Below are 27,751 nucleotides of genomic sequence, written 5' to 3' on the forward strand. Positions count from 1 at the left end.
ATGTTACAACCAAAAAAGTCTATCTATTTTATGTGATAAACCAACACAATTGTGAAGTGGAAGGAAAATGATAAATTGGTTTTCAAAACTTTTTACCAATAAATATGTGAAAAGTGTGTGGTGCATTGTATTCAGTCCCCCTTAGTCAATACTTTGTAGAACCACCTTTCGCTGCAATTACACCTACAAGTCTTTTTGGGGATGTCTCTACCAGCTTTGCACATCTAGAGAGTAATATTTTTGCCCATTTTGTTCCTTGCTCAAGCTCTGTCAGATTGGATGGAGAGCATCTGTAAACAGCAATTTTCATGTCTTGGCACACATTCTCTATTAGATTTAGGTCTAGACTTTGGGCCATTCTAACACATGAGAAGGCTTTGATCTATACCATTCCATTGTAGCTCTGGCTGTTTGTTTAGGGTTGTTGTCCTGCTGGAAGATGAACCTCTGCCCCAATCTCTCATATCTTTTGCAGACTAACAGGGTTTCTAATAAGATTGCACTGTGTTTAGCCCCATCTATCTTCCCATCAACTCTGACCAGCTTCCCTGTCCCTGCTGAAGAAAAGCATCCCCACAACATGATTCTGCCCCCACAATGTTTCACTGTGGGGATGGTGTGTTCAGGGTGATGTGCAGTGTTTGTTTTCTGTCACACAGCGTTTGTTTTTAGGCCAAAAAGTTCAATCTTCTCCCCGCTCCGGCTCTTCTCCCAATGTTGACTCGATGTGATCTCCCGGTCCCCCGTGTGCAGTGACTTATATTGGCATGGGGCGTGGCCACCTGCTGACGTCATCCAGAGGCCATGCCTCCTTATGAAGTCACCACCCAGGGCATGATGGGACGCTGACATCACAATAGGGCAGAGCCTCCAGATGAAGTCCCTTAGGTAGCATGTAGCCGAATGAGGAAAAGATGGCCCCCGCTCTTCTCCATAATATTAGATGACGGAAGCGACGTCAAAACGTCACATCCGCTCAATGGTCTTGAAGGGGACATTTTTTATTTATTTTTTATTGCTTTTAAAGCGGATTTCCGACCATATAAGCCAGCAGCTACAAAAAAGGTGTAGGTGCTGATTTTTAATAATCGGACGTTCATCTGTCCCATGGTCCAGCGATGCAGGCAAACAAAGCCCCGCTCCCCTCCCCTCCCTCTCCTCAGCACCGGCATTGTCACTGTGGGCGCCTGGCTGTGGCATATTTTACGAGCTGAAAACTCTCAGGTGTGAATGGGCCCTTAAAGAGGACGTAAACCCTGATGGGTTTACTTCCTCTTTGCTTCCCTGCAAAGGCAAAGCATAATGGGCTACTATGCATTGCATAGTAGCCCATTATGTGTCACTTAGCTGACACAGGAGCCAGAGATGTCACCGATTTCCTCACCGGCTCGAACCGTCCATCTTGCTTCCGGGGTCACGGACTCTGACTCTGTGACTGACCGGAGTCACGTGACATCACTCCCGCGTGCGGGAGCCGACAGTCACGGCATGTCGTTTAATAAAAATGGCACGCCGTGACCCTTCTAAAGTGCGCATGCGCCAAGTACATTGGCGCAGAAGAAATCCTTGTACAGGGAATTGTAAATATCTCCTAAACCATGTAGATTTAGGAGATATTTGCAGCACCTACCGGTAAGCCTTAATCTAGGCTTACCTGTAGGTTAAAGTGTGTTGTAAGGGTTCACTTTTTTTTTTTTTCCCCCTATTACAACCTTGTAATAGGAATAAAAGTGACCCCAATTTTCTTATTTTTTTAAAAGGACAGTGCAAAAATAAAAAGTAAAATATAAATAGGAAAAAAATAAATGTAAAGTGCCCCATCCTGTCCAGCTCACATGCAGAAGTGAACTCGTATGGAAGTCACGCCCGCTTATGAAAGCGCCATTCAAACCACACATGTGAGGTATCGTTGTGATCATTAGAGCGAGAGAAATAATTCTAGCAAAAACCTCCTGGGACTGCCTGTAATACAGATATCCTGGGACTGTAAATTTATATAGCACAAACTTTCTCATTGGTCTACTTCCCCATAGGCTATCCCCTCTTCAGTCTATCATGAATGCTGCTGCCAGACTTATCCACCTTACCAACTGCTCAGTCTGCCACCCTTCTCTGCAAATCCCTCCACTGGCTCCCAATTGCCCAGTGAATTAAATTTAAAATACTATCCATGACATACAAAACCATTCACACCTCTGCCCCGAGCTACACCACCAATCTTTTCTCCAAATATCACCCAAACCATCCTCTCCGCTCCTCTCAAGACCTCCTACTATCAAGCTCCCTCGTCTCCTCCCATGCTCATCTCCAGGATTTTTCCAGAGCTTCTCCATTTCTCAGGAACTCTCTACCTCAACCTGTCCGGTGTTCTGCCTAATAGAGTCCGGCCATCCATATGTGTCTGCTCCGTACTGCGCATGCTCCGAAGCTGAACGGCGCCTGCGCCGTGAGTGGAGGAGGTAGCCCCACTATCCAAGCGGACATAGGGTTTAGAATTTTAGAGGGTCCCTCGCGGGCGAGCTTCGCTCGCCACGCTTCGGGCTCGGCCTCGCTGCGCTCGGCTCTTTTTTATTCTAACTCTATGTCCACTTGGATAGTGGGGATAGAACCTGGACTCACGGCGCAGGCGCCGTTCGTCCTCGGCAATTTTCGGAATCTGTGCTCCTGTGTACTGCGCATGCGCAGTACGCAGGGGACAGCATCTGATGGAGGACCCTATTTCACAAGACACCGGCTATCTCCTCCTCTAGCTGTTTTCAGGCAATCCTGGAAAACTCCTCTCTTCAGGGAAGCCTATCACACTTCCAACTAATCTTTTACCACTTCCATCAGCTTGTTTGACACATGTACCACCTGCCCCACCCTATTAGATTGTAAGCTCTTCTGAGCAGGGCCCTCTTAAAGTGGTTCTGCACCTTTTAAAAAAATATTAAAAGCCAGCAGCTACAAATATTGCAGCTGCTGACTTTTAATAAATTCACACTTACCTGTCCAGCGATGTCGGCAGCAGATGATGGGCAATCGCTCGTCTCTCTGCTGCCCGCGCCGCCATCCTCTGTCAGGGAATCGGGAAGTGAAGCATTGCGGCTTCACTGCCCAGTTCCCTACTGCGGGAACTGTGTGTTTCCCAGAACGCAACGGGGGGGGGGGGGAGGGGCATCTGCGGCGGTCTGTGGGGGTCTTGTCCCAGAAGTGGGTGCAGATACCTGGATTATCCAGGTAACTGCACCCCCTCCCCCCTGAAAGGTGCCGATTGTGACACCGGAGGGGGGGAGGGATCAGATGAGCGGAGCTTCCACTTCAGGGTGGAGGACCGCTTTAAGCCTCTTGCATTTTGGACTGAGCCAGGTGGAAAACCGATCAACTGAGCAGTGATTGCATCTTACTAGGTGCTGTTCATTTTCAGCAGCACCCTTGTGTTTAGGCAACTGCATTTTCTGCTGCTACCTAGCTCATGGTTTATCAGCTGCTTGTTTTCAGTGATAAAAAACCAAACCAATAATACTCTGTTTCAGTTCAAATGACAAAAATACCACTTAACCACTTAAGGACCGCCGTATTGCCAATGTACGTCATTACAATGGCACAGGCAGGCACAAGCACGTACATGTACGTGCCAGCCTTCCAGCGGGATACGGCGGTCCGTTTCCCTCCAGCAGCGATCCGTGATGAGGGGATGGCCGTTGGTTTCTGGCCACCCCCTCTCGATTGCTCCTGGCCAATGACGAACTTCCTCCCACTGTGTATTGTTTACACAGGAAGGAGGAAGTGATGTCATTCTCCTCGGGGCGGTCTTTTTGACCGGACTACGAGGAGAAGACTAAAAGTAAGTGCACCAAAACACTACACTGACACATAGGTACACAACCCCCCCCCGATCGCCCCCCCCCCTCCCCCCAGTCACAGTGTCACTGATTGCATTGATCATTTCTTTACTGATCAATGCATTCAGTGTCAGTTGTAAAAGTAAAAACTGTCAGGGCAGTTAGTGTTAGGTCCAGGGTAGCCCCCTATCACCCCCCAATAAAGATTTAACCCCCTGATTGCCCCTAGAGTTAACCCTTTCACCCCCTTTTGCCACTGTCACTAAGCGATCATTTTTCTGATCGCTGCATTAGTGTCGCTACTGTCGCTAGGTAGCTAGTTATTTTTTTAGGTTCACCGCCAGGTTTTTATATCGCTAGGTACCCCGATATACTACCCAATAATGGTTTTAACATCCTGATTGCCCCTAGTTAACCTTTTCACCCCCTTTTGCCAGTGTCACTAAGCGATCATTTTTCTGATCGCTGCATCAGTGTCGCTACTGTCGCTAGGTAGCTAGTTATTTTTTTAGGTTCACCGCCAGGTTTTTATAGCGCTAGGTACCCCGATATACTACCCAATAATGATTTTAACCCCCTGATTGCCCCTAGTTAACCCTTTCACCAGCGATCACAGTATAAGTGTCACTGGTGACGCTGGTTAGCCAGTTAGTTATTTAGGTTCCCCGTCAGGTTTTTATATAGCGCCAGGGACCCCCATATACTACCTAATAAAAATTTGAACCCCCTGATTGCCCCTAGTTAACCCTTTCACCACTGATCACCGTATAAGTGTTACGGGTGACTCTGGTTAGTTTGTTTTTTATAGCATCAGGGCACCCACCATTTATTACCCAATAAAGGTTTAACCCCCTGATCACCCGGCGGGTGATATCAATTAGGTTTTAGGGTCAGGGTCTGCGTCGCCCCAGGCAGCGCTAGGTTAGTGCCAGTACCGCTAACACCCACGCGCAAAGCATACACCTCCCGTAGTGTTATAGAATCTGAACAGATCAATATCTGACCTGATCAGATCTATACTAGCGTCCCCAGCAGTTCAGGGTTCCAAAAAAACACATTGTTAGCGGGATCAGCCCAGATACCTGCTAGCACCTGCATTTTGCCCCTCTGCCCAGCCCACCCAAGTGCAGTATCGATCAATCACTGTCACTTACAAAACACTAAACGCATAACTGCAGCGATCGCAGAGTCAGGCCTGATCCCTGCGATCGCTAACAGTTTTTTTTGCTAGCATTTTATATTTAAATCCGGAAGGCAGTGCTTGGTTTTCGGGGTCCCGTACGTGGCTAGGCTCCCAAAAAGTCCCCCACATGTGGTATCCCCGTACTCGGGAGAAGCAGCAGAATTTATTTTGGGGTGTAATTTGACTTCTGCCCATAGCATGTGTGAGCAATATATCATTTAGTGACAACTTTGTGCAAAAAAAAAAAAAGTTTGTAATATTCCCACAACTTTTGGCAAAATATAAAATATTCCATGGACTCAACATGCCTCTCAGTAAATAGCTTAGGGTGTCTACTTTCCAAAATGGGGTCATTTTGGGGGGTTTTGTGCTATTTTGGCATTTTATGGCCTTCGAAACTGTGATAGGTAGTGAGGAGTTAAATCAAAAATTTGCACCCTTAGAAATCCTGAAGGTGGTGATTGGTTTTCGGGGTGCCGTGCGCGACTAGACTCCCAAAAAGTCCCACACATGTGGCATCCCCATACTCTGGAGAAGTAGCGGAATATATTTTGGGGTGCAATTCCACATATAACCATGGCATGTGTGAGCACTATATCATTTAGTGACAACTTTTTGTAAAAAAAATTTTTTATTTTATTTTTTGTCATTATTCAATCCCTTGGGACAAAAAAAAAATATTCAATGGTCTCAACATGGCCCTCGGCAAATAGCTTGGGGTGTCTACTTTCCAAAATGGGGTCATTTGGGGGGGGTTTTGTGCCATCTTGGCATTTTATGGCCTTCAAAACTGTGATAGGTAGTGATAGGTAGTGAGGAGTAAAATAAAAAATGTATGCCCTTAGAAATCCTGAAGGCGATGCTTGGATTTCGGGGTCCCGTACGCGGCTAGGCTCCCAAAAAGTCAAAAAATTTGCACTCTTAGAAATCCTGAAGGTGGTGATTGGTTTTCGGGGTGCCGTGTGCGACTAGACTCCCAAAAAGTCCCACACATGTGGTATCCCCATACTCGGGAGAAGTAGCGGAATATATTTTGGGGTGCAATTCCACATATAACCATGGCATGTGTGAGCAATATATCATTTAGTGACAACTTTTTGTAAAAAATTTTTATTTTTTTGTCATTATTCAATCCCTTAGGACAAAATAAATAAATATTCAATGGGCTCAACATACCCATCAGCAATTTCCTTGGGGTGTCTACTTTCCAAAATGGGGTCATTTGGGGGGGGTTTGTACTGCCCTGCCATTTTAGCACCTCAAGAAATGAGATGGGCAGTCATAAATTAAAAGCTGTGTAAATTCCAGAAAATGTACTCTAGTTTGTAGACGCTATAACTTTTGCGCAAACCAAAAAATATACGCTTATTGACATTTTTTTTTACTAAAGACATGTGGCTGAATAAATTTTGCCCACAATGTATGACTAAAATTTAGTTTATTCGATGTATATGTATGTGTGTATATTTTAATATTTTTTTTTTCTGCTCTTCCGGGTAGGGCGCACGCCCATGACCTGGCTGTTCTGAGATTATGCACAGCAATGGCATTACAGCCAATAGAGATGACAGTGTTTTTTTTTTTGTTTTTTTTTTATTTTTCAGGTTTTTTTTTTATTTTTTTTATAAGTTGCACTTCCGTTTTTGTTAATATCACTGGAGATTTTAGTTAACTAAAATAAGACTAAAACTAAAATGATATTTAAGTCAAATTAGCAGGCAGTGGAGATTCTTCCATCTATGAGTGTATAGGGAAATCGGTTGGTTTTTCTCTTGCTCTGCCCCTGCGGACGGCACAAGAGAGAATGTAGCTGTTTATGATGACTTATTCTTTCTGTAACTGATAATAATAAATATTGAATTATTCAGCTGCTTCAACATAACAGTTTTTTATTGAAATGTAGGGCTGGTAACGCGTTCATGTTTTGAGAATTCTTTTATATAGGGTGGGTTGCAATTGAAGGTTGCATCTCACTACAGTATGCTACTTTTCTCTCTTCCATATGTATATCAATGGAAAGGCCACGCTTACATTTAACACCATTCTGTTTGACTGCTTTATTGAAAATATAGGACCTTCAGATGCATCTGAAACTTTGTGGATCTTATGACTAACTTCTTTCTTCAATGGCACCGAGGTAAATCCTCACCTAATGTATTAAAGAGGTTAAAAACCTTGAAAAAAAACAAGCAAAAAAAAAAACAAAAACCCTGCAAGACAAAGGCATAATGAGCTAGTATGCAGGGCATACTAGCTCATTATGAAATATTTACCTTGGAATGATGCCCTGGATCAGCATCGTCCCTCCAAGTACAGCGCAGACATCTTCCACTGGAGTTACTGCTGGGTTTCGTGGCTCCGACACCATGATGACATCACTCCCATGCTTGCGAGCGGGAGCCGCCAGGCACGGCTCCTGAAGAAACTGCACCAGCGGCCCGTTTCTTCTGTGCACATGCGCCGATGACATCAGCAGCAGCGCATATACTGAATATCACCTAAACTGTGCAAGCTTAGGAGATATTCAAGGTACCTACAGGTAAGCCTTGTTATAGGCTTACCTGTAGGTAAAAGTTCTGTAACAGGGTTTACAACCACTTTAAGCACTACTCAATACTAAGCACTACTTCAAAACTTCTGATCTCCTGTTGGCCCTGAACCCTCCTGGTGGGTCCTGGCTCCACTGTTTCCAAATGAGAGATTATTATTATTCACTGCAAAAGCAGGGTTCCCTCCATACAAGGGTGCGCATCAGCGATGCCAATTTGTGCGCATTAAGTGCCGCCTCATCAGTGCCCTTCAATGTAGTCTTATCGCCGCCCATCAGTGAAGGAGAAAAATCACTTTATTTACAAGATTTTCTGATAGAAACTAAGGCTTTTTTGTTTTTTGTTTTTTCAAAATCTTCGTTTTTTTTTTTTTTTTTTTTTTACCTAGACAGGAAGGGGGTAAAAGTCCCCAATATTTAAGCGGTTAATGTACAGATACACTTCTTAACCATGTTGTGTTGTGGCCTGGAAAACCGAACCCCCAAACAGAACTTTCAGAATGAAGTCTAATAAGGTTCTTAAGATCGCCCATAAACTTACTAGGGCAACCTCCAGATCAGGAGAAGGGCTATAAAATATTGACCCAGTGGTAAAAATTTAATTATGCCTTGCACAAGACCTTTCTTAGCCCCAAAACACACTATCCGTTTTTCTGCCATATAATATGAGGTCAAACCTTAGGAGTTTCAATTTGTATGCAATCAGGCCGGCCCTTGCACTACATGGTTTTGGTAAACCTGAAGGAAAAACTCAGCAGAAAAACTGATAGTGTGTATGGGGCTTTACAATTACAACTGTTTGCACTGTGGCGCGACATGTACACTTGTGGCAGCCCACAAATCTAGCAACTCTCTCTAGGATGCTTCTTCATTTTTTTTTTTTTTTTTTTTTTTTCTTTTTACTCCGATTTTTATTTTTAACATATTTTTGCAAATGAACACCAACAAAAATCAGTTTTTTTTTCTTTAGTATGCTAGTCTCCTATAGAAAATGAAGAGGTTACTAAAGTTACAAAAAAATTTGTAAGACGGTATACAACTTTGGAAGCGATGTAATGTGTTATATTGTAATTTATTCTGTTTCCGAGCATGAGTGGTCTTAGGCTTCTCATTTTTTTTTTTTTTTTTTTTTTTTCCGGATGAATACTGTACTGATTAAAACTAAAATCCTTAGTTCTGGTATCGTATGAGAAAAACGTTCCAGTTTGTCCCTTTGGATAATTTTATGTGAACTGTCGTGATTGACTCTCAAAAGCTGTGTACTAACGATCACATTATTGTATGATCACTTCGAAGGCAGTATTTTTTTTTTTTCCTCCCGATTTTCTGATTGTACTAGACTTTAGAATCGGAAAGAAGATTACGATCACATGACAGGCAGTGAACTGCACAAATAAGTTAGGGCGGTGATTTTTACATTCTGAAACATATGGCTGACTTGTTGGTATATTAATGATTGTGGAGAGGATTATTTATGTCATAAGGTTACTGCATAGTAGTCTGGCTATGGGTAGCAAAACATCACTAAATGCTGTCTGACAGACTTTTGAAAATGTATTTAAAGGGGAGTTCCCCTTAAAAATAAATAAATAAAAATAATCACAAATACTGCAGCTGCTGACTTTTAATAATTGGACATTTACCTGTCCTGGAGTCCAGTGATGCGTTGGAACGAAGCCCCGCTCGTCTCCCCCTCTCTGCGGCGCCGGTATTGTAACGGTGGGCGCCCACTGCGCTTGCGCAAGCTGGACTGTGACGTGTCCCAGATGATTGGCGAGAGGGAGGGGGTAGAGGTGATCTCTCTTCTGGTGCCGTGGAGCTGGGACCCTCTAAAAAGAGGTTACCCCCCCTAAAAAATGACATGCCAAATGTGGTATGTCAGGGGGTCACTTTTCCTTAACCACTTAAGCCCTGGACCATTATCTGGCTGGGCAAAGACCAGAGCGTTTTTTGCGATTCGGCACTGCTTCGCTTTAACTGACAATTGCGTGGTCATGCGACGTGGCTCCAAAACAAAACGGACGTCCTTCTTTTTTTTTTTTTTTTTCCACAAATAGAGCTTTCTTTTGGTGGTATTTGATCACCCCCTGTGGTTTTTATTTTTTGCGCTATAAACAAAAAAAGTGTAAATTTTGAAAAAAACACAATCATTTTTTACTTTTTGCTATAATATCCCCAAAAATATATTAAAAAAACCCCGTATTTTTCCTTAGTTTAGGCCGATATGTATTCTTCTACATATTTTTGGTAGAAAAAAACGCAATAAGCGTTTGGTTTGCGCAAAATTTCTACCATCTACAAAATAGAGGATAGTTTTTATGGCTTTTTTATTAGTAATGGCAGTGATCAGCATTTTTTTTTTTTTTTTTATCATGACTGCGACATTATAGCGGACAGATCGGACACTTTTGGCACTATTTTGGGATCATTCACATTCATACAGCGTTCAGTGCGATTAAAAATGCATTGATTACTGTGTAAATGTTACTGGCAGTGAAGGGGTTAATCACTAGGGGGCGCTGCAGGGGTTAAGTGTGTCCCAGGGAGTGATTCTAACTGTGGGGGGGGGGGGGAGGGGCTACGTGTGACGTGACATGACACTGATCACCGCTTCTGATCACAGGGAGCTGCAATCAGTGTCACTAGGCAGAACGGGGAAATGCTTGTCTACATTAGCATTTCCCTGTTCTTCCTCTCTGTGAGATGATCACGGGTATCCCCCTGGACATTGAGTCCGCGAGACCCGCGATCACACTCACGGAGCTCGCGGCAGGGTGGAGCGCTGCCGGCGGTGTGCATGCGACCACACGGCGGCAAATTTAAAGGGAAGTACCTGTATGCCCATTTGCCTGTCTGTGCTATTCTGCCGACGTAAATGTTCGTACGCCGGTCAGCAAGAGGTTAAAGCGGAAGTTCCATTTTTGGGTTGAACTCCGCTTTAAACCTATTTTTATAGATCGCATTTGGTTTTTATTTTTTAGAAGACCTCTTACGCGCCTTTCATAATATAGGGAGGAAAGCTTTTATACAGCAGCCTAACACAATGTGCTGCTTCAATTCATTGTGGAGTTAACATTAGCAGGTTGACGTAAGTGAGAAGGACCTCTGTGCTTACATTAGGATTCATTCCAACAGTTCTTCCAGCCTGTGTCTGAGTTTTCACGTCATTTGCCGAAGCAGTCTTATTCGCACTGTTTACGGCTTCTGTATTTTGTAGAAGATGCTGACAAAACAATACAAAACATGTACGTGTGTTTTTATATATGCCTGACTTATTAAGTCTATAAAGCATGTATTACATAGATTTATACATGAATGGCTTCTAAAATGTGGTCTGACCTTCATCGAAGGCCCCTTTCACACGATCAATCCAATTTAGGTCCTTTTTTATTTTTTTGCCGAATCTGATTGGAAGGTCTGTTCACCCACAAACCTGTTACGTTAAATGGGTTACAACAAATGACTTCTACTTACAAACGGAGGGAGACAACAGGAAGTGAGAGGAGATCTACCCCTAGGAAGGGAAATTCTCTCCTGTAAGAGTTAATATGGGAAAAGGTATCGCCACTGAAGATTTATCACTAATCCTTGTGTTCAGGCCAAAATGTTCAAAATCCAATTGTCATTGGGACAGAAAGTGAGGTGAAATCTTCTGACCAGGGACACACACAGCAAAAGAAATGTTACAGGGGTGTTAACCCTTCCATGCTATCCAAAAAGCTTACAAAAAAAATTAAAATTCTGTCTTGAGCTACACTTAAAAAAAAAAAAAAAAGTACCGTTCCAACTTGCATACACATTCAACTTAGAGGACCTGCAGTCTGCTCACATAATTTGTAATAAAAACATCTTTGCCATTCTGAAGCTTCCCTCCAACCACTTTGCATATTTTATATATACTGTCATTCTGTACTTGCCGAATATGCTGCAGAAATCTCTCTCCAATAAGTCTGGCTGCAGCCATTGCTACTGTGGGCAGCTGAAGCTGCTGCCTGTTCACTTCCTGGATTTACACAGACACACACCTCGCAGCTCTGCAGCTTTCATTGGCCCACTTATGACTCATCCCCCCTCCCTTCCTGGCAAACTCTCACGAGAGTGAGAGCTGTGCATGAGGTCATAAGCCTAGGCTTTTTACCAGGCAAGAAACAGGAAGTGGGCTGTATAAGGTATTTACTGACAAAAAAAAATGTTTTTTAAATCCCAAAAAATATCTAAAAATTATTTTTCCTCAGTTATGCCGATACGTATTATTCTTCTACAAATTTTTGGTAAAAAAAATCGCAATTGGCGATTGGTTTGCGCAAAAGTTATAGCGTTTACAAAATAGGGGATAGTTTTATAGCATTTTTATTAATATTTTTTTTTTTTACTAGTAATGGCGGCGATCAGCTATTTATTTATTTATTTTTGGTTTGTGACTGCGACATTATGGCGGACACATCGGACATTTTTGACCCATTTTTGGGACCATTGTCATTTATACAGCAATCAGTGCTATTTAAATGCATTGATTCCTGTGTAAATGGCAGTGAAGGAGTTAACCACTAGGGGGCAGTGTAGTGTTATGTGTGTTTTTATTTTTTATTTTTATTTTTTTTTATTGTAGGGGGTCTGGCATGTGACGTCACTGATCGTCCTTCCCTATAAAAGGGAACAGACGATCGGTGACAGCCACAGTAGGAAGCACGGGGAGAGGTTTGTTTACACAGACCTCTGCTCGTTCTTCAGCTCTGTGATCCGATTGCCGGACACCAGCGGCGATTGGGTCCGCTGGTCCCACAGCCACAGTCACGGAGCTCAGGACCGGGTCGGGAGCGCGCCACGGCTGGGCACTTAAAAAGCAACGTACAGGTACGTGCTTGTGCCATTCTGCTGACGTACATCAGCGTGAGGCGGTCCTTAAGTGGTTAAAGAAAGCATACGGTAAATGCATTTAGAAGTATCTAGGGTATAGTATTGCTACTTTTGATATTTGTAATGTGGAGAACTTGGGACTGGTTGTGGTATACTTGAGTTTACTTTGGTGTGTGTGTTTGTGTTTTTTATTTTTTGATTTAAGCAGGGAACCTTTGAGTCATGGTGAGCTTTATTTTACAGTTACCAGGATCAGAGGGAGACTGGTATTGGGGTAGTGATGTCGCTGTCCGTTGTTTTGGATCCTATCCTTTGACAGAAACGGAAAGAGACTTCAGAATGCATCCTGCATTTATAGAGCACTAGGTGTTGTGTGTGCCAGAGCTTAGTTTCAGTGACATGTTCTTTCAAAATCAGTGTACAGTAATACCTCGGATTGCAATTAACGAGCGTTTTGCAATACAAGCTATTATTCAAGCCTCTGCGGTGTGCAATATCGCATTTGGCCAGAGGTGCGGGGGCACCGGTGAAGCTTGGAGCCACTCGGAAATACTCAAACGCTCCATTCCTGAGTGTTTTCGAGCCTCTGAGCGCATCCGAGCGGCTCCGAGTACCAAATGCGGTACTGTATACAATAGAAGTCACTGTGGAACAAATTATCTGAGTTTCCATTGACTTCTATGGGGAAACTCCCTTTTTAATATACGAGTGCTTTGGATTACAAGCATTCTTCTGGAAGGAATTTATGCTCGTAATCCAAGGTACCACTGTATTTTACGAATGTGTACATTTCAAGATGTGCCCCTCATTTCTTAATTATCCTTTTCTCTTCTCTTTCTCAGGCACATAACATCCAATGTCTACACCAACAGACCCGGGTGCCATGCCTCACCCGGGGCCTTCTCCTGGGCCTGGACCTTCACCGGGCCCCATCCTAGGACCTAGTCCAGGACCAGGGCCTTCTCCAGGATCTGTACACAGTATGATGGGTCCTAGCCCCGGACCTCCTAGTGTTTCTCACCCACTCTCAAGCATGGGCACAGATTATCCACCAGAGGGCATGCATCAAATGCACAAGGTAAGATGAATTGGTACCAAAGGTAATAATATTGAAATAAGTAAGTGTACAGTGAAATTACTTTATCAGCAGAAATTTTGTTTTTTAGCAGTCGTAAAAATGTTGTATTGCAACATCCTGCCTCTAATATGGTGGTCATATTCATATATTCTTGTTTCAGAAATCTTTTTTTTTTTTTTTTACAGATTTTATATCTATATTATTGATATAGATAGATAGATAGAGAGAGAGATAGAGATATATATATATATATATATATATATATATATATATATATATATATATATATATATATATATATATATATATATATATATATATATATATATATAATCTCTATCTTGTGTGTAGCTTTTGATTGGAGGAGGAGAGAGCAGTCACATGACCGGGTCCACAAGAGAGAGAGCAGCGTTAATGGATGTATTTAGAAACCCCGACTCACAATGAGTGACACAGGAGGAGTGGCGCACGATAAGGGGCTTGACGGTGTGAAGTCCTCTTAACCCTAGAGTATGCCTGCAGTGCTGTCCCTGGCCCAGCGCTGGTAGTGCGGGGGGGGGTCTTTATAATGAAAAGGGGCTGTGTGTTTTACAGGGTGTTTGTGTATTATGCTGGGGGTCTGTGTGAAGTTTTTTTTTCTTGAAACTTCCCTCTTAAAGTTGAGGTGCGTGTTATACGGTAGTTGCATAACTGCGTAATTTACACATTTAATTTTGAAATGTGTAAATATATGTTTATATGTGTGAATATTTTCACTAACAAAGCAAACAAAAGATTTTTTTTGAATTTTTTAGTTTTAGTTTATAAAATAGACGTGAACAAAAATAAATAAATAATAAAATACAGGAAAATAGTAATTAAATGGAGGAGAATAGGGAGTTAAGGCTGATTAGAGTAAATTTAAGGGGTTAAACAGAGGAACATTGTTTCATCCCCACTGACAGCTCAAAGTATCGATTTCAGGTATTGGTGCATTTGCACTAGTACTGTTGGTGCAACCCTAAACGCAACCTTTTCTGTGGATTAGTTCATGTTTTAGGTTTACTCAGGGGTGCCTTGGCAAAATGCATAAAATCTTCCCAAAAATTGTATACGAACCAGAGGGTGGATCAAGCCTGCTTTTGTTATGCAAAAAGCCACAGGTTTTTATTGTGCACCATTACAGCTTTCCCTGTACAGTAATATGAACAGATAGGGGTTGATTTACTAAAACTGCAGATTGCAAAATCTGGTGCTGCTCTGACAATATAACCTGGAAGCTGATTGGTTTCTATGCAAAGCTTAAAGTGTCACTAAACTCGGATCATATAAAATTATCAATAAATGGTGTATTACATGCTGTTCATGTTTTCTGCAAAAAACCTGGTTGATCCTGCTGCTCTCTGTCTACCTTCATGTCCCCAGTTCAGCTAGGGATTTTGCAGCTGTGATGACAATTCAGCACATGCTCAGTTTTCAGTGTGTTTCTATGCTGAACATTTCCTTTCTATCACACCTGAGCAGCCCATGTGTCTATAGAGTCACACATGTGGGTATATACACAGTTATAACAACCCACTCCTTCCCTCCTTCTCCTTTGTGCCCACTAACCAGCTAAACACAATTGGGGCAGGGTATTACATGTAGATTGATGAAGGCATCACCTCCCTCTTATGCTAAGACACAGGATAGTGGTGCATGACACAGCCTGCGACTGGCAGAAATTTGCCACACCATGTTGTTGCCCAAAAAATAAAGATTTGTTTTTAAATATGTATGACAATTTTAAACCGTTTATTGATATTAATCTTTTTTTTTTTCTCTGTATTCCAAAGGCTGCGTTTTTTTTTATTTGTTTTTTTAATTTTTTTTAACATTATTATTATTATTATTATTATTTTTTTTTTTTTTAACACGTGACCAGCAGCAGAGGACTAGAAGCTCCTCCTGCTTATGTTTCCTTGCAGATAGGCTGGGAAAGAGCTGGGCAATGTGACAGCTGTACATTGATTAGCAAAAAGGTACTTAGATTTTTTTTTATTAAAATATTTACAGTGCCATAATCCATACACAGAAATAGAAGGGACTATGTAAATTAACCACTTAGGGACCGCCTCACACCGATGTACGTCGGGCAGAATGGCACAGCTGGGCACAAGCACGTACCTGTACGTTGCTCTTTAAGTGCCCAGCCGTCCTGGCCCTGAGCACAATGGCCACGGGACCAGCGGACCCTATCGCCGCTGGTGTCCCACGATCGGGTCACAGAGCTGAAGAATGAGGAGAGGTCTGTATAAACTAACCTCTACCCGTGCTTCCTACTGTGGCTGTCACCGATCGTCTGTTCCCTGATATAGGGAAAGATGATCAGTGATGTCACATGCCAGGCCACACCCCCTACAATAAAAAAAAACACATAACGTCAGAACACCTACACTGCCCACTAGTGGTTAACTCATTCACTGCCAGTGTCATTTACACAGGAATCAGTCCATTTAAATAGCACTGATTGCTGTATAAATGACAATGGTCCCAAAAATGTCCGATGTGTCCGCCATAATGTCGCAGTCACAATAAAAATCGCTGATCGCCACCATTACTAGTAAAAAAAAATATTAATAAAAATGCTATAAAACTATCCCCTATTTTGTAAACGCTATAACTTTTGCGCAAACCTATCAATAATTGCTAATTGGGATTTTTTTTTACCAAAAATATGTAGAATGCATATCGGCCTAAACTGAGGAAAAAAAATGTTTTTTTTATATATATTTTTTTGGAGGATATATATTATAGCAAAAAGTAAAAAATATTGCATTTTTTCTAAATTGTTGCTCTATTTTTGTTTATAGTGCAAAAAATAAAAACCGCAGAGGTGATCAAATACCACCAAAAGAAAGCTCTATTTGTGGGGGGAAAAAAAGGTCGCCAATTTTGTTTGGGAGCCATGTCGCACGACCGTGCAGTTGTCAGTTAAAGCGACGCAGTGCCGAATCGCAAAATGGAGCTTGGTCCTTTGGCTGTAAATTGGTCCGGGGCTTAAGTGGTTAAACAGCGTGTGTTTCGTATCACGTTAATTGAACAAGCTGAAGCGTAGAAGCTTATTGGCTACCATGCACAGCTGCACCAGATTTTGCGCTCTCCGTTTTAGTAAATCCACTCCATAATGTCAATATAACACAGTACTAGCTGATGGTGTGTTTTTTGGGAGGCAATCAGAACTTCTAATATAGCCTTTTCATTGCTTATATATTTTCAGAACAGTTGTTAAACGAGGACCATAGAAAAAAATGTTGACTTCTGATTTTTGTATGTGGCTAAAAACCTATAAAGATACTATTTATTAGAAATGTGTTTTTAAAATGTTTGTACAAGAATCCTATTCATTGGTTTTATTTTTTAATGGCTTATAAAAATATGAATTATTTGTTTGGGTTGGCTTGTTAGTGGTGAAGCCTGAATCTAGGACGATTGCCTTAAATTTTACAACTTGTAATAAGAAAATATAGAGACTGCCACTGCTAACCCTACCTTCAGAAACCAAATGTTAGTTGCTAGGGATCGACTGATTATCAGTGCTGTTGTTGACCAACCAAGCGTCTGATTTTTGTCAATAGGGCGTGTGCCAGGATCTTGTCTTGCATACTAACGGTACACAATTGTCGTGCCACAAACATGAGCGTAGTGACGTACTATGAGGAATTTCAGCTCTTTACCGCTGCCCTTTGGGCCCCTTCTGCTAATTTCCTGTTTGAGCATTGATTTGTGTACTGACCATACGAAAATCTGGCATAAAACGGTTGTCTGCCGAATATTTAATAGCCTGCCATCCAACATTTATTTGTTGGCTGAAATGTTGGACAACAATTGTCCTAAAATCATAGCGTTAGTACGCTCCTTTTGACAACAGCCTGTTAACAGACAATCCCCTGCCAACAATCGTACTGTGTGTATGAGGCTTTAAACTCTCTGCTCACCCGCATTAATAAATAGGTGGGAAGGTTTATTATGCTTACAAGTTTTAATCTCTTTTTTTTGTATATTTCTTCAGTTTCCAGGCCTACACAAATGATGCCAAATATCTCAGGAGGAGTTTTCTTAGCTAATCACACCCTCCTGCCTGCATGCCTGAGCTAAGGGCAGATGGATTCTGAGGAAAGAAATGGTACATGAATCCTCTGCCCTTACTCAAGATGGTCACCGACAAAAACACTAGGGTTTTTTTTTTTTTCAAAGTAATTTTTCAGCAAAATAAAGCATGGAGGAGGAAGGGGTTTGCTTTGAACAGTAAAATGAATTAAATGGCGTTTTTGGTTTGTGGTGCTCAGATGCCGTGTAGCTCCACTTGAAACTGTGGAAATCAGTGTTAGGTGGTGCTTTGCTCTTCCCTGCTCTACATTTGAACAATACAGGTTAATGTAAAAAGGGGAAAAAAAGGTTTAAGGGTCTTTGGAGAAAAGGCAACTTGTGATCTGATGCTTTACAGATGGCTTTATGACATAACTTTTTTTTTTCCAGCCCCCCATGGAGAGCATACATGACAAAGGAATGTCGGATGAAATTCACTGTGCTACTATGAAAAGCTCAAACATGAGGCCTCCACATGCTGGTATGGGTCCTCCCCAGAGCCCAATGGATCAGCACAGTCAAGGTAGTGGTAACATACTTTCTATCTCACGTGTGGCATTCATGCAATCTCACCTCAAGGAGAATAAGGTCATGCACACCTAATATTTGTATACTGAATATGGGACTGTAAATCTCATGTTTTGCGATGGAACAAACTAAAAAATATGTATGTTCACAGCAGGCTTGATTCTCACTGTCCCCCCTTCCCGCCCAAAATAGAGGCCCTCTGGCAAACATTACCATGAAAGATGTTCTGCTTAATTTCTGTTTTGCTGATGTTTGTCATATAATCTCTAAGTACCTTTTGTTAGTGTTGAAATCCCTATTTGTAAAGTATTCTATGCCCAGGCTGTATAGTAAACTATAGCTATAGTGTCTTGAAAAAGTATTCATACCCCTTGACATTTTCCATATTTTGTCATGTTACAACCAAAAACATAAATGCATTATATTGGGATTTTATGTGATAGACCAACACACAAAGTGAGACATAATTGTGAAGTGGAAGTAAATGGTTTCAAGTTGTGTTCTTTTTTTTTTTTTTTTTTTATATACAAATATGTGTAGTGTGGCGTGCATTTGTATTCAGCCCCCCTGAGTCAATACTTTGTAGAACCACCTTTTGCTGCAATTACAGCTCTAAGTCTTTTTTGGGGTATGTCTTTACCAGCTTTGTACATCTAGAGAGCGACATTTTTGCCCATTCTTCTTTGCAAATTAGCACAGGTTCTGTCAGATTGGATGGAGAGAGTCTGTGAACAGCAATTTTCAAGTCCTTGCCACAGATTTGCAATTGGATTTAGGTCTGGACTTTGACTGGGCCGTTCTAACACATGAATATGCTTTGATCTAAACCATTCCATTGTAGCTCTGGCTGTATGTTTAGGGTCGTTCCTGCTGGAAGATGAACCTCCACTCCAGTCTCAAGTCTTTTGCAGACTAACAGGTTTTCTTCTAAGATTGCCCTGTACTTGGCTCCATCAATCTTCCCATCAACTCTGACCAGCTTCCCTGTCCCTGTTGAAGAAAAGCATCCCCACAACATGATGCTGGTAACGCCACGATTGTGGGATGGTGTGTTCAGGGTGATGTGCGGTGTTCATTTTCCGCCACACATAGTGTTTTGCTGTTAGGACAAAAAGTTACATTTTGGTCTAGTCTGACCAGAACACCTTCTTCCACATGTTTTACTGTGTCCCCCCACATGGCTTCTCACAAACTGCAAATGGGACTTTGTAAGGCTTTCTTTCAACAATGGCTTTCTTCTTGCCATTATTCCATAATGGCCAGATTTGTGGAGTGCACGACTAATGTTGTCCTGTTGACAGATTCTCCCACCTGAGCTGTGGATCTCTGCAGCTCCTCCAGAGTTACAATGGGCCTCTTGGCTGCTTCTCTGATTAATGCTCTCCTAGCCCGGCCTGTCAGTTTAGGTGGACAGCCATGTCATGATAGGTTTGCAGTTGTGCCATACTCTTTCCATTTTTGGATGATTGAACAGTTCACCGTGAGATGTTCAGATTGGGATAAGATTGATAACCTAACCCTGTTTAAAATTTCTCCACAACTTTATTGCTGACCTGTCTGGTGTGTTCCTTGGCCTTAATGATGCTGTTTGTTCACTAAGTTTCTCTAAAAAAAACTGAGGGCTTCACAGAACATGCTGTAAATTGCACACAGGTGGACTCTATTTATTTAATTTGGTGACTTCTGAAGGCAATAGGCTTTAGCCCACTGTCTGCTGACTCATGGGTCACATGAGAGCAAAAGTAAGTGCACTAGAGAAGAGAAGTTTGGCCATATTTGTTTTATGGTGTGTTAATCGCAATTTGGGCAGAAGTCAAGGCTGAAAATATAGCATGGGACTATGATCTAATGCTAGTACAGGTAGTTGCAAGTTTGTGGTGCACAAATGAACTATAGTCAGAATTATGGTTACGTAGACTATACATGCACAGATTTTTTCCAATAAATCATATGATCTGATTGTTGAATGATATAACTCTTTGATGCTAAGCCAGCAGTACATTTTTCTGCATTTGGCTAGTTAATTTCAATGAAAATAGTCGAATGAAGCCATCAGCTGTTGCTAGGAAAACAATAGTTTTGGACCTTGTTAGAAATCTGTCAAGTGTTATTGGAAATAGTTTGTGCGTAACCAAGCCAGAGATTTTATATTCAGTAACGTTTTTAGAATTGGTCCAAAAGTATCTTAATCAAGGGGAAGTTATTAATATTTAAAATGTCAAGTCATTTAATTTGGGATCCTGTCAATGGAACAGAGCAGACGTACCTATGTAGGAACTGTCCTAAGACGCTAGTGCAACCATATCACAACCTGATATCTTTGCAGTTATTTGAAATGGCAAGCCTAAGGTCCTTTCACACGGGTCGGATCAGTGCTGATCCGCCCCGTGGATATCCGCTTGCTCAGTGGGGATCGCCGGAGCGATGACGGGTCTGTCTCTGCACACTGCGCAGGGACCGACCTGTCACAGCGCCGCTCTCCCATATGGGAGATCGGGTGACGACGGACCGCAGTGCTCTTTTTCGGAGCGGGTTGGATGTCAGTGGACATGTCACCACTGACATCCGATGCTCCATAGAGCTCTACGGAGCATCTGTTCAGGTCCGCCTGAAAAACTGACAGGCGGACCTGAACGGATCGGTAGTGTGAAAGGGGCCTAAAGGACAGCGGTCCTGTTCATCCACTGCGTGGACCAGGAGGGAGACAATAGATTTTATTTTATTTTTTCATTGACCTATAGCAGCTGATTCAGCAGGCTGTGGCTTCAAGATGGTGTTGGTGGATGGGATGATGGAACCATCTTCACATCCCTGCTCAAACACTTGAACTGGGAGATTGTGGCTTAACTGCATCTGACAATGACATGGACTTGCAGGATTTTAAAGGTGAATTCAAGAAATACTTTGCTATCCTCCCTAAAAGTATGTTCCTTTATATGAAGAAACCTGCCCAACGTATATTGGAACTTTGCACTGACCTGCAGAGCATTCACCAATGTCTTGATGCTGTACTAGATGTACTATGGTCACATCTAATACGATCATTCAGTTTCAGAAAGACTGTCTTCGCTAAACAGCAATTTATACAGGCTTTTTGGCGACACATTCTGTAGATGGCATTGAGAACTGCAACCATCATCATAACATACAGCTTTGTGGTATACCTCAAGCCACAGTCTACAATGACCTTCAACCTACTGTTAAGACAATCCTCAACAGATGCTTGGATAGTCCTAATGGAGCACTGGTAGGCGTAGAGTATTCATGACACCAAGACCCCACAGCCTTGACCTTGCTAACCCTGGTAATGTTTTGTAGCAAACATTTCTTAACGGTTAAAGACCAAATCACGTGGAAGGCAGAGTAAAAAGCTTTAGTGGATTTTAATAGTGTGCTTATTACAATTTTGCTTGATGTGTCCCATGAGACATTAGCTAGTTTCGTTAGAAAATAGTTTGGACCAGCTTTATCCAAACAAACTTTTCTAAAGCCTATCTCGGGACAAAAAAAAATGTTCCCATGCAGTGGGGCTGTGCTTGGTTTTTGTCTAAGGGATAAGATATCTACTTGCCTAATCCTCCGTTCCTCCCAGCACAAGATCTGGCTGGCACAACTGTACGCCAACAGTCCTTATTTCTGAACTGTATCAATGTCATCAACCCTAAAGCAGGCTCTATAGACCAGGAAGAGTCCACCGCTGGACAGTGGGGGGAGTACTGCTTTTGGATGAATATAAGCTTTCTCCTCACCCCAAGACTATACAAGCAGTTGACCCATGCGCTGCAGGCACAGCCCCTTTCATGGGAATATTTTTTTGCCCAAAGTTGGGCTATAAAGTCAAAGTAAGCCTGGAATCAGGTTTTATGTTCTTTGATAGCTGGCAGACAGCAGTCCTGAGCGTCTGCAGGTGCCAGACATTGCACCCATGATCTGCTGATCGCAGCTGCAATGCTCTGCAGACTTGACGGCAGAAAATGTGCATTTATAAAAAAAAAAAGATTTTTTTTTTTTCAAAAGGTGAATTTATCCTTAAAGGCTTCTGCTTCTTTTTAATATCAGTCCATGCTTTGATACCTCCCCTTTGTAAATTTCCCATCAGCCCAGCAGTTGCTGAGTGGGTTAGGGAAATGGGTCCTGCCATGAGAATGGAAAATCTGACTTGCGAGTTGCATGGTAGACACTAATCTCACTTTTTGAAATCTGGAGCCTTGGCTTCTGTATAGGGACCTGGATAGCTTAAAAGTCTATCTATAGCCCAGGCCTGATAGTTACAGATTACAGCACCATCTACCCACTGCAGAATCTGATACCCAGAATGCTGCACAATCCTTCCTTGCGTCATCTCCCCACCACTCCCATTTCCTTTTCTTCTTTATTCCTTTTCCTCAATTTCCTTTTTTCACATGTGGCTTTTGTCATCCTGTACAATATTACACGAATATCTACAGTTTAAACAACCTCTCATAAGAACAATAGGTAAAACAGTACCACGTTCTTGGCTGCAGCAAGAAGCTTGTGTTACCACTGGGAATCCAATGATATATAGCAGTGATGGAGAGCCTTGGCACCCCAGATGTTTTGGAACTACATTTCCCATGATGCTCCATTACACTGCAGAATGCATAAGCATTATGGGAAATGTTGTTCCAAAACATCTGGGGTGCCGAGGTTCTCCATCACTGATATATAGTATGTGTATGTACCATACTGTGCAAAAGTTTTAGGCAGGTGTAAATAAAAGCTGCTTTTAAAAAAAGAAGTGTTGATCGTTTACTTTCCATTTTGTTAATTGATAAAAGTGACCAGAAGAGAAATACAAATCAATATGTGGTCGGACCACCCTTTGCCTTCAAAACAGCATAAATTCTTCTAAGTTCATATGCACACAGTTTTTGACGGAACTTGGCGGGTAGGTTGTTCCAAAAATCGCTGATAATTAACCACAGATCTTCTGTAGATGTAGGCTGCCTCATGTCTCTTCATGTAATCCCAGACGGACTCAATGTTAAGATCAGCGCTCTGTGGGGCCCAAACCATCACTGCTAGGGCTTCTTGTTCTTCTGTACACTGTTGATAGTTCCTAATGACTTTGGCTGTATGTTTGGGGTTGTTGTTCAGCTGCAAAATAAATTCGGGGCCAATCGCACAACTCCCTTTTTTTTTTTTTCCAAGAAGTTTATTGACCGATATTGTAAAGATTACAAAGAACAAATAACATTCGTAGTAAGCTAGTGCAAGTAGTAAGAACATGGAGCAGTACTACGAGACAATACAGATCAGTTAACAGCATTTTGGCGTAAATGCACATATATCATAACGGATAAGATGAGAAAACTAAGAAAAAGAATGGGGGGAAAGCAGGATAAACAATATAACACAGCCATCGTAATCCGGTTCATGTTATCAAATCAAATGAGCTAGTATTCGTCTGAAGTATTGGATTACAAAGGTAAGAAGCCTAAATACCCCCGGGGGGGCTAATCAATGTTTTAACGGCAATTGTGTGATTTTGCAGCAATCACCTGAAGTATAATAAACAGAAGCTCATGAAGCATAACCGGTATCAGGCAAAAACTCACGCCAGATATATATGTGGGTACATTGGTATAATGGGATATGTCCATGTGTGGTCAATTGTAGCCATGTCCAGTCTCCAAGCAATCCATCCACCCCAAAGGGGAGCACACTGTGGATGGAGAAGTACTCTCAGTAAAATAGGGTTGTTTATTCAGAGACTGAACAAAGCTGGTGAAGTAGGTCAAGCCACAGTGTAGTGTAATGGACGTATCCTAGTTTTGATTTATTAACATAGAGAAGGAGAATTTCTGCAGGAGCATATAGCAGGGTATGATCCTTCGATTAAGGTGGAAATGGAGTATAAGGGAAGGTGGGGAGGGGGGCTAACCCCGCTAGATGAGAGGACAGGGTAGAGATATGAGTGGGGGTCAGCAAGGTGGGGTAAAGGGAGGACGGAGTCCGAGCAGTATTTCAGGCCATCTGTCTTAGCATTACATCAAGGTGGTCACGATGTAGTGGCGGAAGTTTGGTTCAAGGAGGCTCGAAAATGAATCCAGCAGGCCCAGGTGTTGGTGAATGTGGAGTGTCTGTCATGTGCCTGGTGAACCAGTCTTTCCATTTCTTCCGTTCTGTCAATTTGTCTATACCATTCCTCAATAGTCGGGAGTTGTAGATCTCTAGTGCCTGGGGATACATTGGGTGGCCGCGTTAATCATATGTAGGAGTAGTGATTTCCGATAAGTCTTTTTTGGGAGGGACGTATGATGTAGTAGGTATTGGGATGGGGAGAATTCTGGATGGAGTGTAGTTACTTGGACTATGACACGATGGACCTCACTCCACTCCAGTATGGTTGGAGTAGTGGACAATCCCACCAAATATGCATGAAGGAACCAAAGGTAGCTTGGCACCTCCAGCACGTTGGAGGGATCTCCGGCACAATTTTATGTACTTTGTCAGGAGTGCGGTACCATCTGGAGTATAATTTGTATCTGTTTTCTTGCGCTGACACATTAAGTGTGCCCTTATGTGTATGTTCGTAGATCATACTCCAGTTGTCGTCCGTCAGTTTGGTCGTTAGGTCCATTTCCCAGCATTGTAAAGTAGGTTTGTGTGGTGAGGTGTCGGAGCTTAACATTTTCGCAATAAGCGAAATCAAATGTTTTTGGGGTTCTGAGCTATTGCATAATGTTTCGAAGGGGGTTAGGTCCCGGTGCCAATATGAGAGTGGTGTCGCTGAAGTCAGAAAGTGTCTAATTTGGAGAAATTTAAAGAACGGGAGGTGTAGGTTTGGAAATTTAGCAATCATTGTGGAATGGGAGAGTAGTTTGCCTTGTTCAAAGAATTGATGCGCTCTGTAGGGTGGGTCTTGAAGTGGGAGACGAGAGTCATGACCCGTCAGATCTGGGGGAAATTCAGGATTTCGTGAGATAGGGGTCATGGGTCCGTGCGGCTGCGTTGTGTTCAGCGACTTACATGTGTGTACAAACGCCTTTAGAGTAGGGCCTATAAAAGGGTGGGACCAACAATTAGCAGGGATTGCCCGTTTCGAGATCCAAGGAAGATTGGGTAGTGGGATGTGTGTAACAGCCTGTTCAAGATGAATCCATGCCTTAGCGACATTGGTGTAGGTGCCAGTCTACTATTCTAGTGAGTAAACTCGCATTATAGTAGGTGTGGATGTCTGGTAGACCTAATCCGCCACACTGTTTGGGAAGGATTAGTTTAGCCCAACTCAATCTTGGGGGTTGAAGGGACCAAAGAAATTTTCTGCAAATAGTTTTGTATGTGAGAAAAAAGGTTTTAGGGAGCGTGATGGGGATAGTTTGGAGCAAATAAAGTAGTCTAGGGAGGATATTCATTTTTAAAACTGCAATTCTGCCAAACCAGGAAAGGTGACCTTTGTGCCAATTCTGAAGGTCGTCTTGTACTTTGGAGAGTGCTGGACCAAAATTTTTGGCATACAGCTGTGATAAGTCAGAAGGGATTTTAATGCCTAAATATGTCAAGTCATGTCTTTCCCGGCTAAAGGGAAAGTTTTGGCGGCATTGGTCAACAATATTGTCAGGTAGGGAGATATTTAGAGCTTTCGATTTCTCAAAATTTATTTTGAGATTGGAAAGGGTGCGAAAAGTGTCTAAGTCTTTTAGAAGATTAGGTAAAGTGATAACGGGATCTGTGAGGAATAGCATGATGTCATCCGCATATGCGGCGATTTTATAGTGTGAATCTTTAATGGTAACTCCACGAATGTTTGGATTCGCCCTAAGCATGCGAAGGAGCGGCTCCATGGTAAGCACAAATATAAGCGGGGAAAGGGGACACCCTTGACGAGTTCCATTGGCAATGGAGAAGGTGTTCGATAGGCGGCCGTTGACCCGTATTCTAGCAGTAGGGGATGAATATAGGATGGAAATCATTTGAACCATCAATGGGGGGATACCTAGGTGCGTCAATACCGTTGTCATGTAGTCCCAGGCCACTCTATCGAACGCCTTCTCTGCATCTAGTGATAGGAGAAATCCTTTGGTGTGAGATGAGGTCAGCCAATGGTGGATGTTGAGGGTTTTTATGGTATTATCCCTGGCTTCCCTGCCAGGGATAAATCCTACCTGATCAGTGGATATAAGATCTGGGAGAAGGGGTAAGATGCAGTTTGCTAACATTTTTGCATATAGTTTGATATCCACGTTGAGTAAGGAAATGGGGCGGTAATTCGGGATTAGTGTGGTGTCTTTGCCTGGTTTGGGGATCAACGTAATATGCGCTTCTAAAAGATCAGTCATGGGTCTAGTAGAGGAAGAGAAGGTGTTGAAGGTCTGGAGCAGGTGTGGTAACAATTGTTCCGAAAAAGATTTATAGTACGCTGCCGTTAAGCCATCGGGGCCCCGGCTTTTGCCCGCTTTAAGTTGTTTAAGGGCGCAGGTCACTTCTTCTATAGTCAGAGGGGCATTTAGATTAGCGCGCAAAGTGGGAGATATGGGAGGAGGGGAATATTCTGTTAGAAAGGTTGTTAGTAGGTCGGCTCTAGTATTCCTGCTATCCGCGGGCGGGTGTTGCGGCAGGTTATATAGGGAATGAAAATAGGACACAAAATGTTGGGCGATAGCATCCGAGTCTATTACAGCCTCTCCTGTGGGGGTTGTAATCTTATGTATATTTAAACTAGCTTTCTGCTTTTGGAGGGCTCTTGCCAACAGCTTACCAGATTTATTGCCAAACTCCTAAAACAATTTTTTCGACAAGATAAAAAATTTTTTTAACGTTTTCTGAAGTGCATCTAAAAGATCTTCTCTGGTCTTAGTAATTTCAGCAAGATATGTATCAGCTAACGTATGTTTGTGAGCTCGTTCCAGTAATTGGATGCGTGCGTAGAGCGAGTCCAAATGTGCTTTCCTAATTTTATTTCTTTTCGCTGTCAGTGATAGAAATAGACCTCGTATTACACATTTGTGTGCTGCCCAAACTGAGGCAGGGGGCATGTCAGTCGAGGAATTTTCCTCAAAATAACGAGAGACATTCCACAACGGAAGCTTTGTTTTCCTCATCTAACAGTAGGGAATCGTCCAACCTCCATATGTGAGATCGAGGATGGTTGTAGGAAAGAAGTAGCGAAATAGTGATTGGGTTATGGTCGGAGAGGAGTTTAGGTTCAATCGTAGCTTTTTCTAGGCAGTGAATGTCAGCTTGGGAAATGAAAAAGTGGTCAAGTCTCGAATATTTCTGATGTGGGGGAGAGAAGAAGGTGAAGTCTTTCTCTGTTGGGTGTAGAGTGCGCCATGTGTCGTGTAAAGTCAATGTTTGTAGGTGCAATTTTATGGCCCTCAACGCACTAAATTTCAAGCACGTTGTGCCATTGGATGTATCCAGAGCAGGTGTGAGCGGTATATTAAAATCACCTCCTAAGAGGAGAATTCCTTGTTGAAGGGTAGTGAGTTGGGATAGAACTTCGCGAAAAAAGGTCACTTGGTGAGAATTCGGGGCATAGATGTTCGCCATAGTTATGGGCTTTTGATATATGGTACCTTTAATGAATAGCTAACGACCCATTGGATCTTGTAGAGTATCCGTGATGGAAATGGGGCAATCTTTTGAAATCAATATCGAGA

The 27,751-nt window shown here is 42.4% G+C and overlaps 1 protein-coding gene across 3 annotated transcripts in view; it reads left to right on the forward strand.

Annotated features, from left to right (window-relative positions):
* SMARCA2 (SWI/SNF related BAF chromatin remodeling complex subunit ATPase 2) overlaps positions 1-27,751 on the forward strand; it is a 355,922-nt gene that overhangs the window by 98,321 nt on the left and 229,850 nt on the right. For all 3 annotated transcript variants that reach the window (XM_077475014.1, XM_077475013.1, XM_077475015.1), the window contains exons 2-3: positions 13,255-13,490; positions 17,988-18,120. In XM_077475014.1, coding sequence (XP_077331140.1) covers positions 13,269-13,490; positions 17,988-18,120 — 355 coding nt within the window. In that variant the 5' untranslated portion in view covers positions 13,255-13,268. The remainder of the gene's footprint in view (positions 1-13,254; positions 13,491-17,987; positions 18,121-27,751) is intronic.

The sequence above is a fragment of the Lithobates pipiens genome, unplaced genomic scaffold, assembly GCF_037356315.1.
Source record: "Lithobates pipiens isolate NorthernLeopardFrog02 unplaced genomic scaffold, aLitPip1_a1.2 Scaffold_13, whole genome shotgun sequence".
In the NCBI taxonomy this organism is placed as follows: domain Eukaryota; kingdom Metazoa; phylum Chordata; class Amphibia; order Anura; family Ranidae; genus Lithobates; species Lithobates pipiens.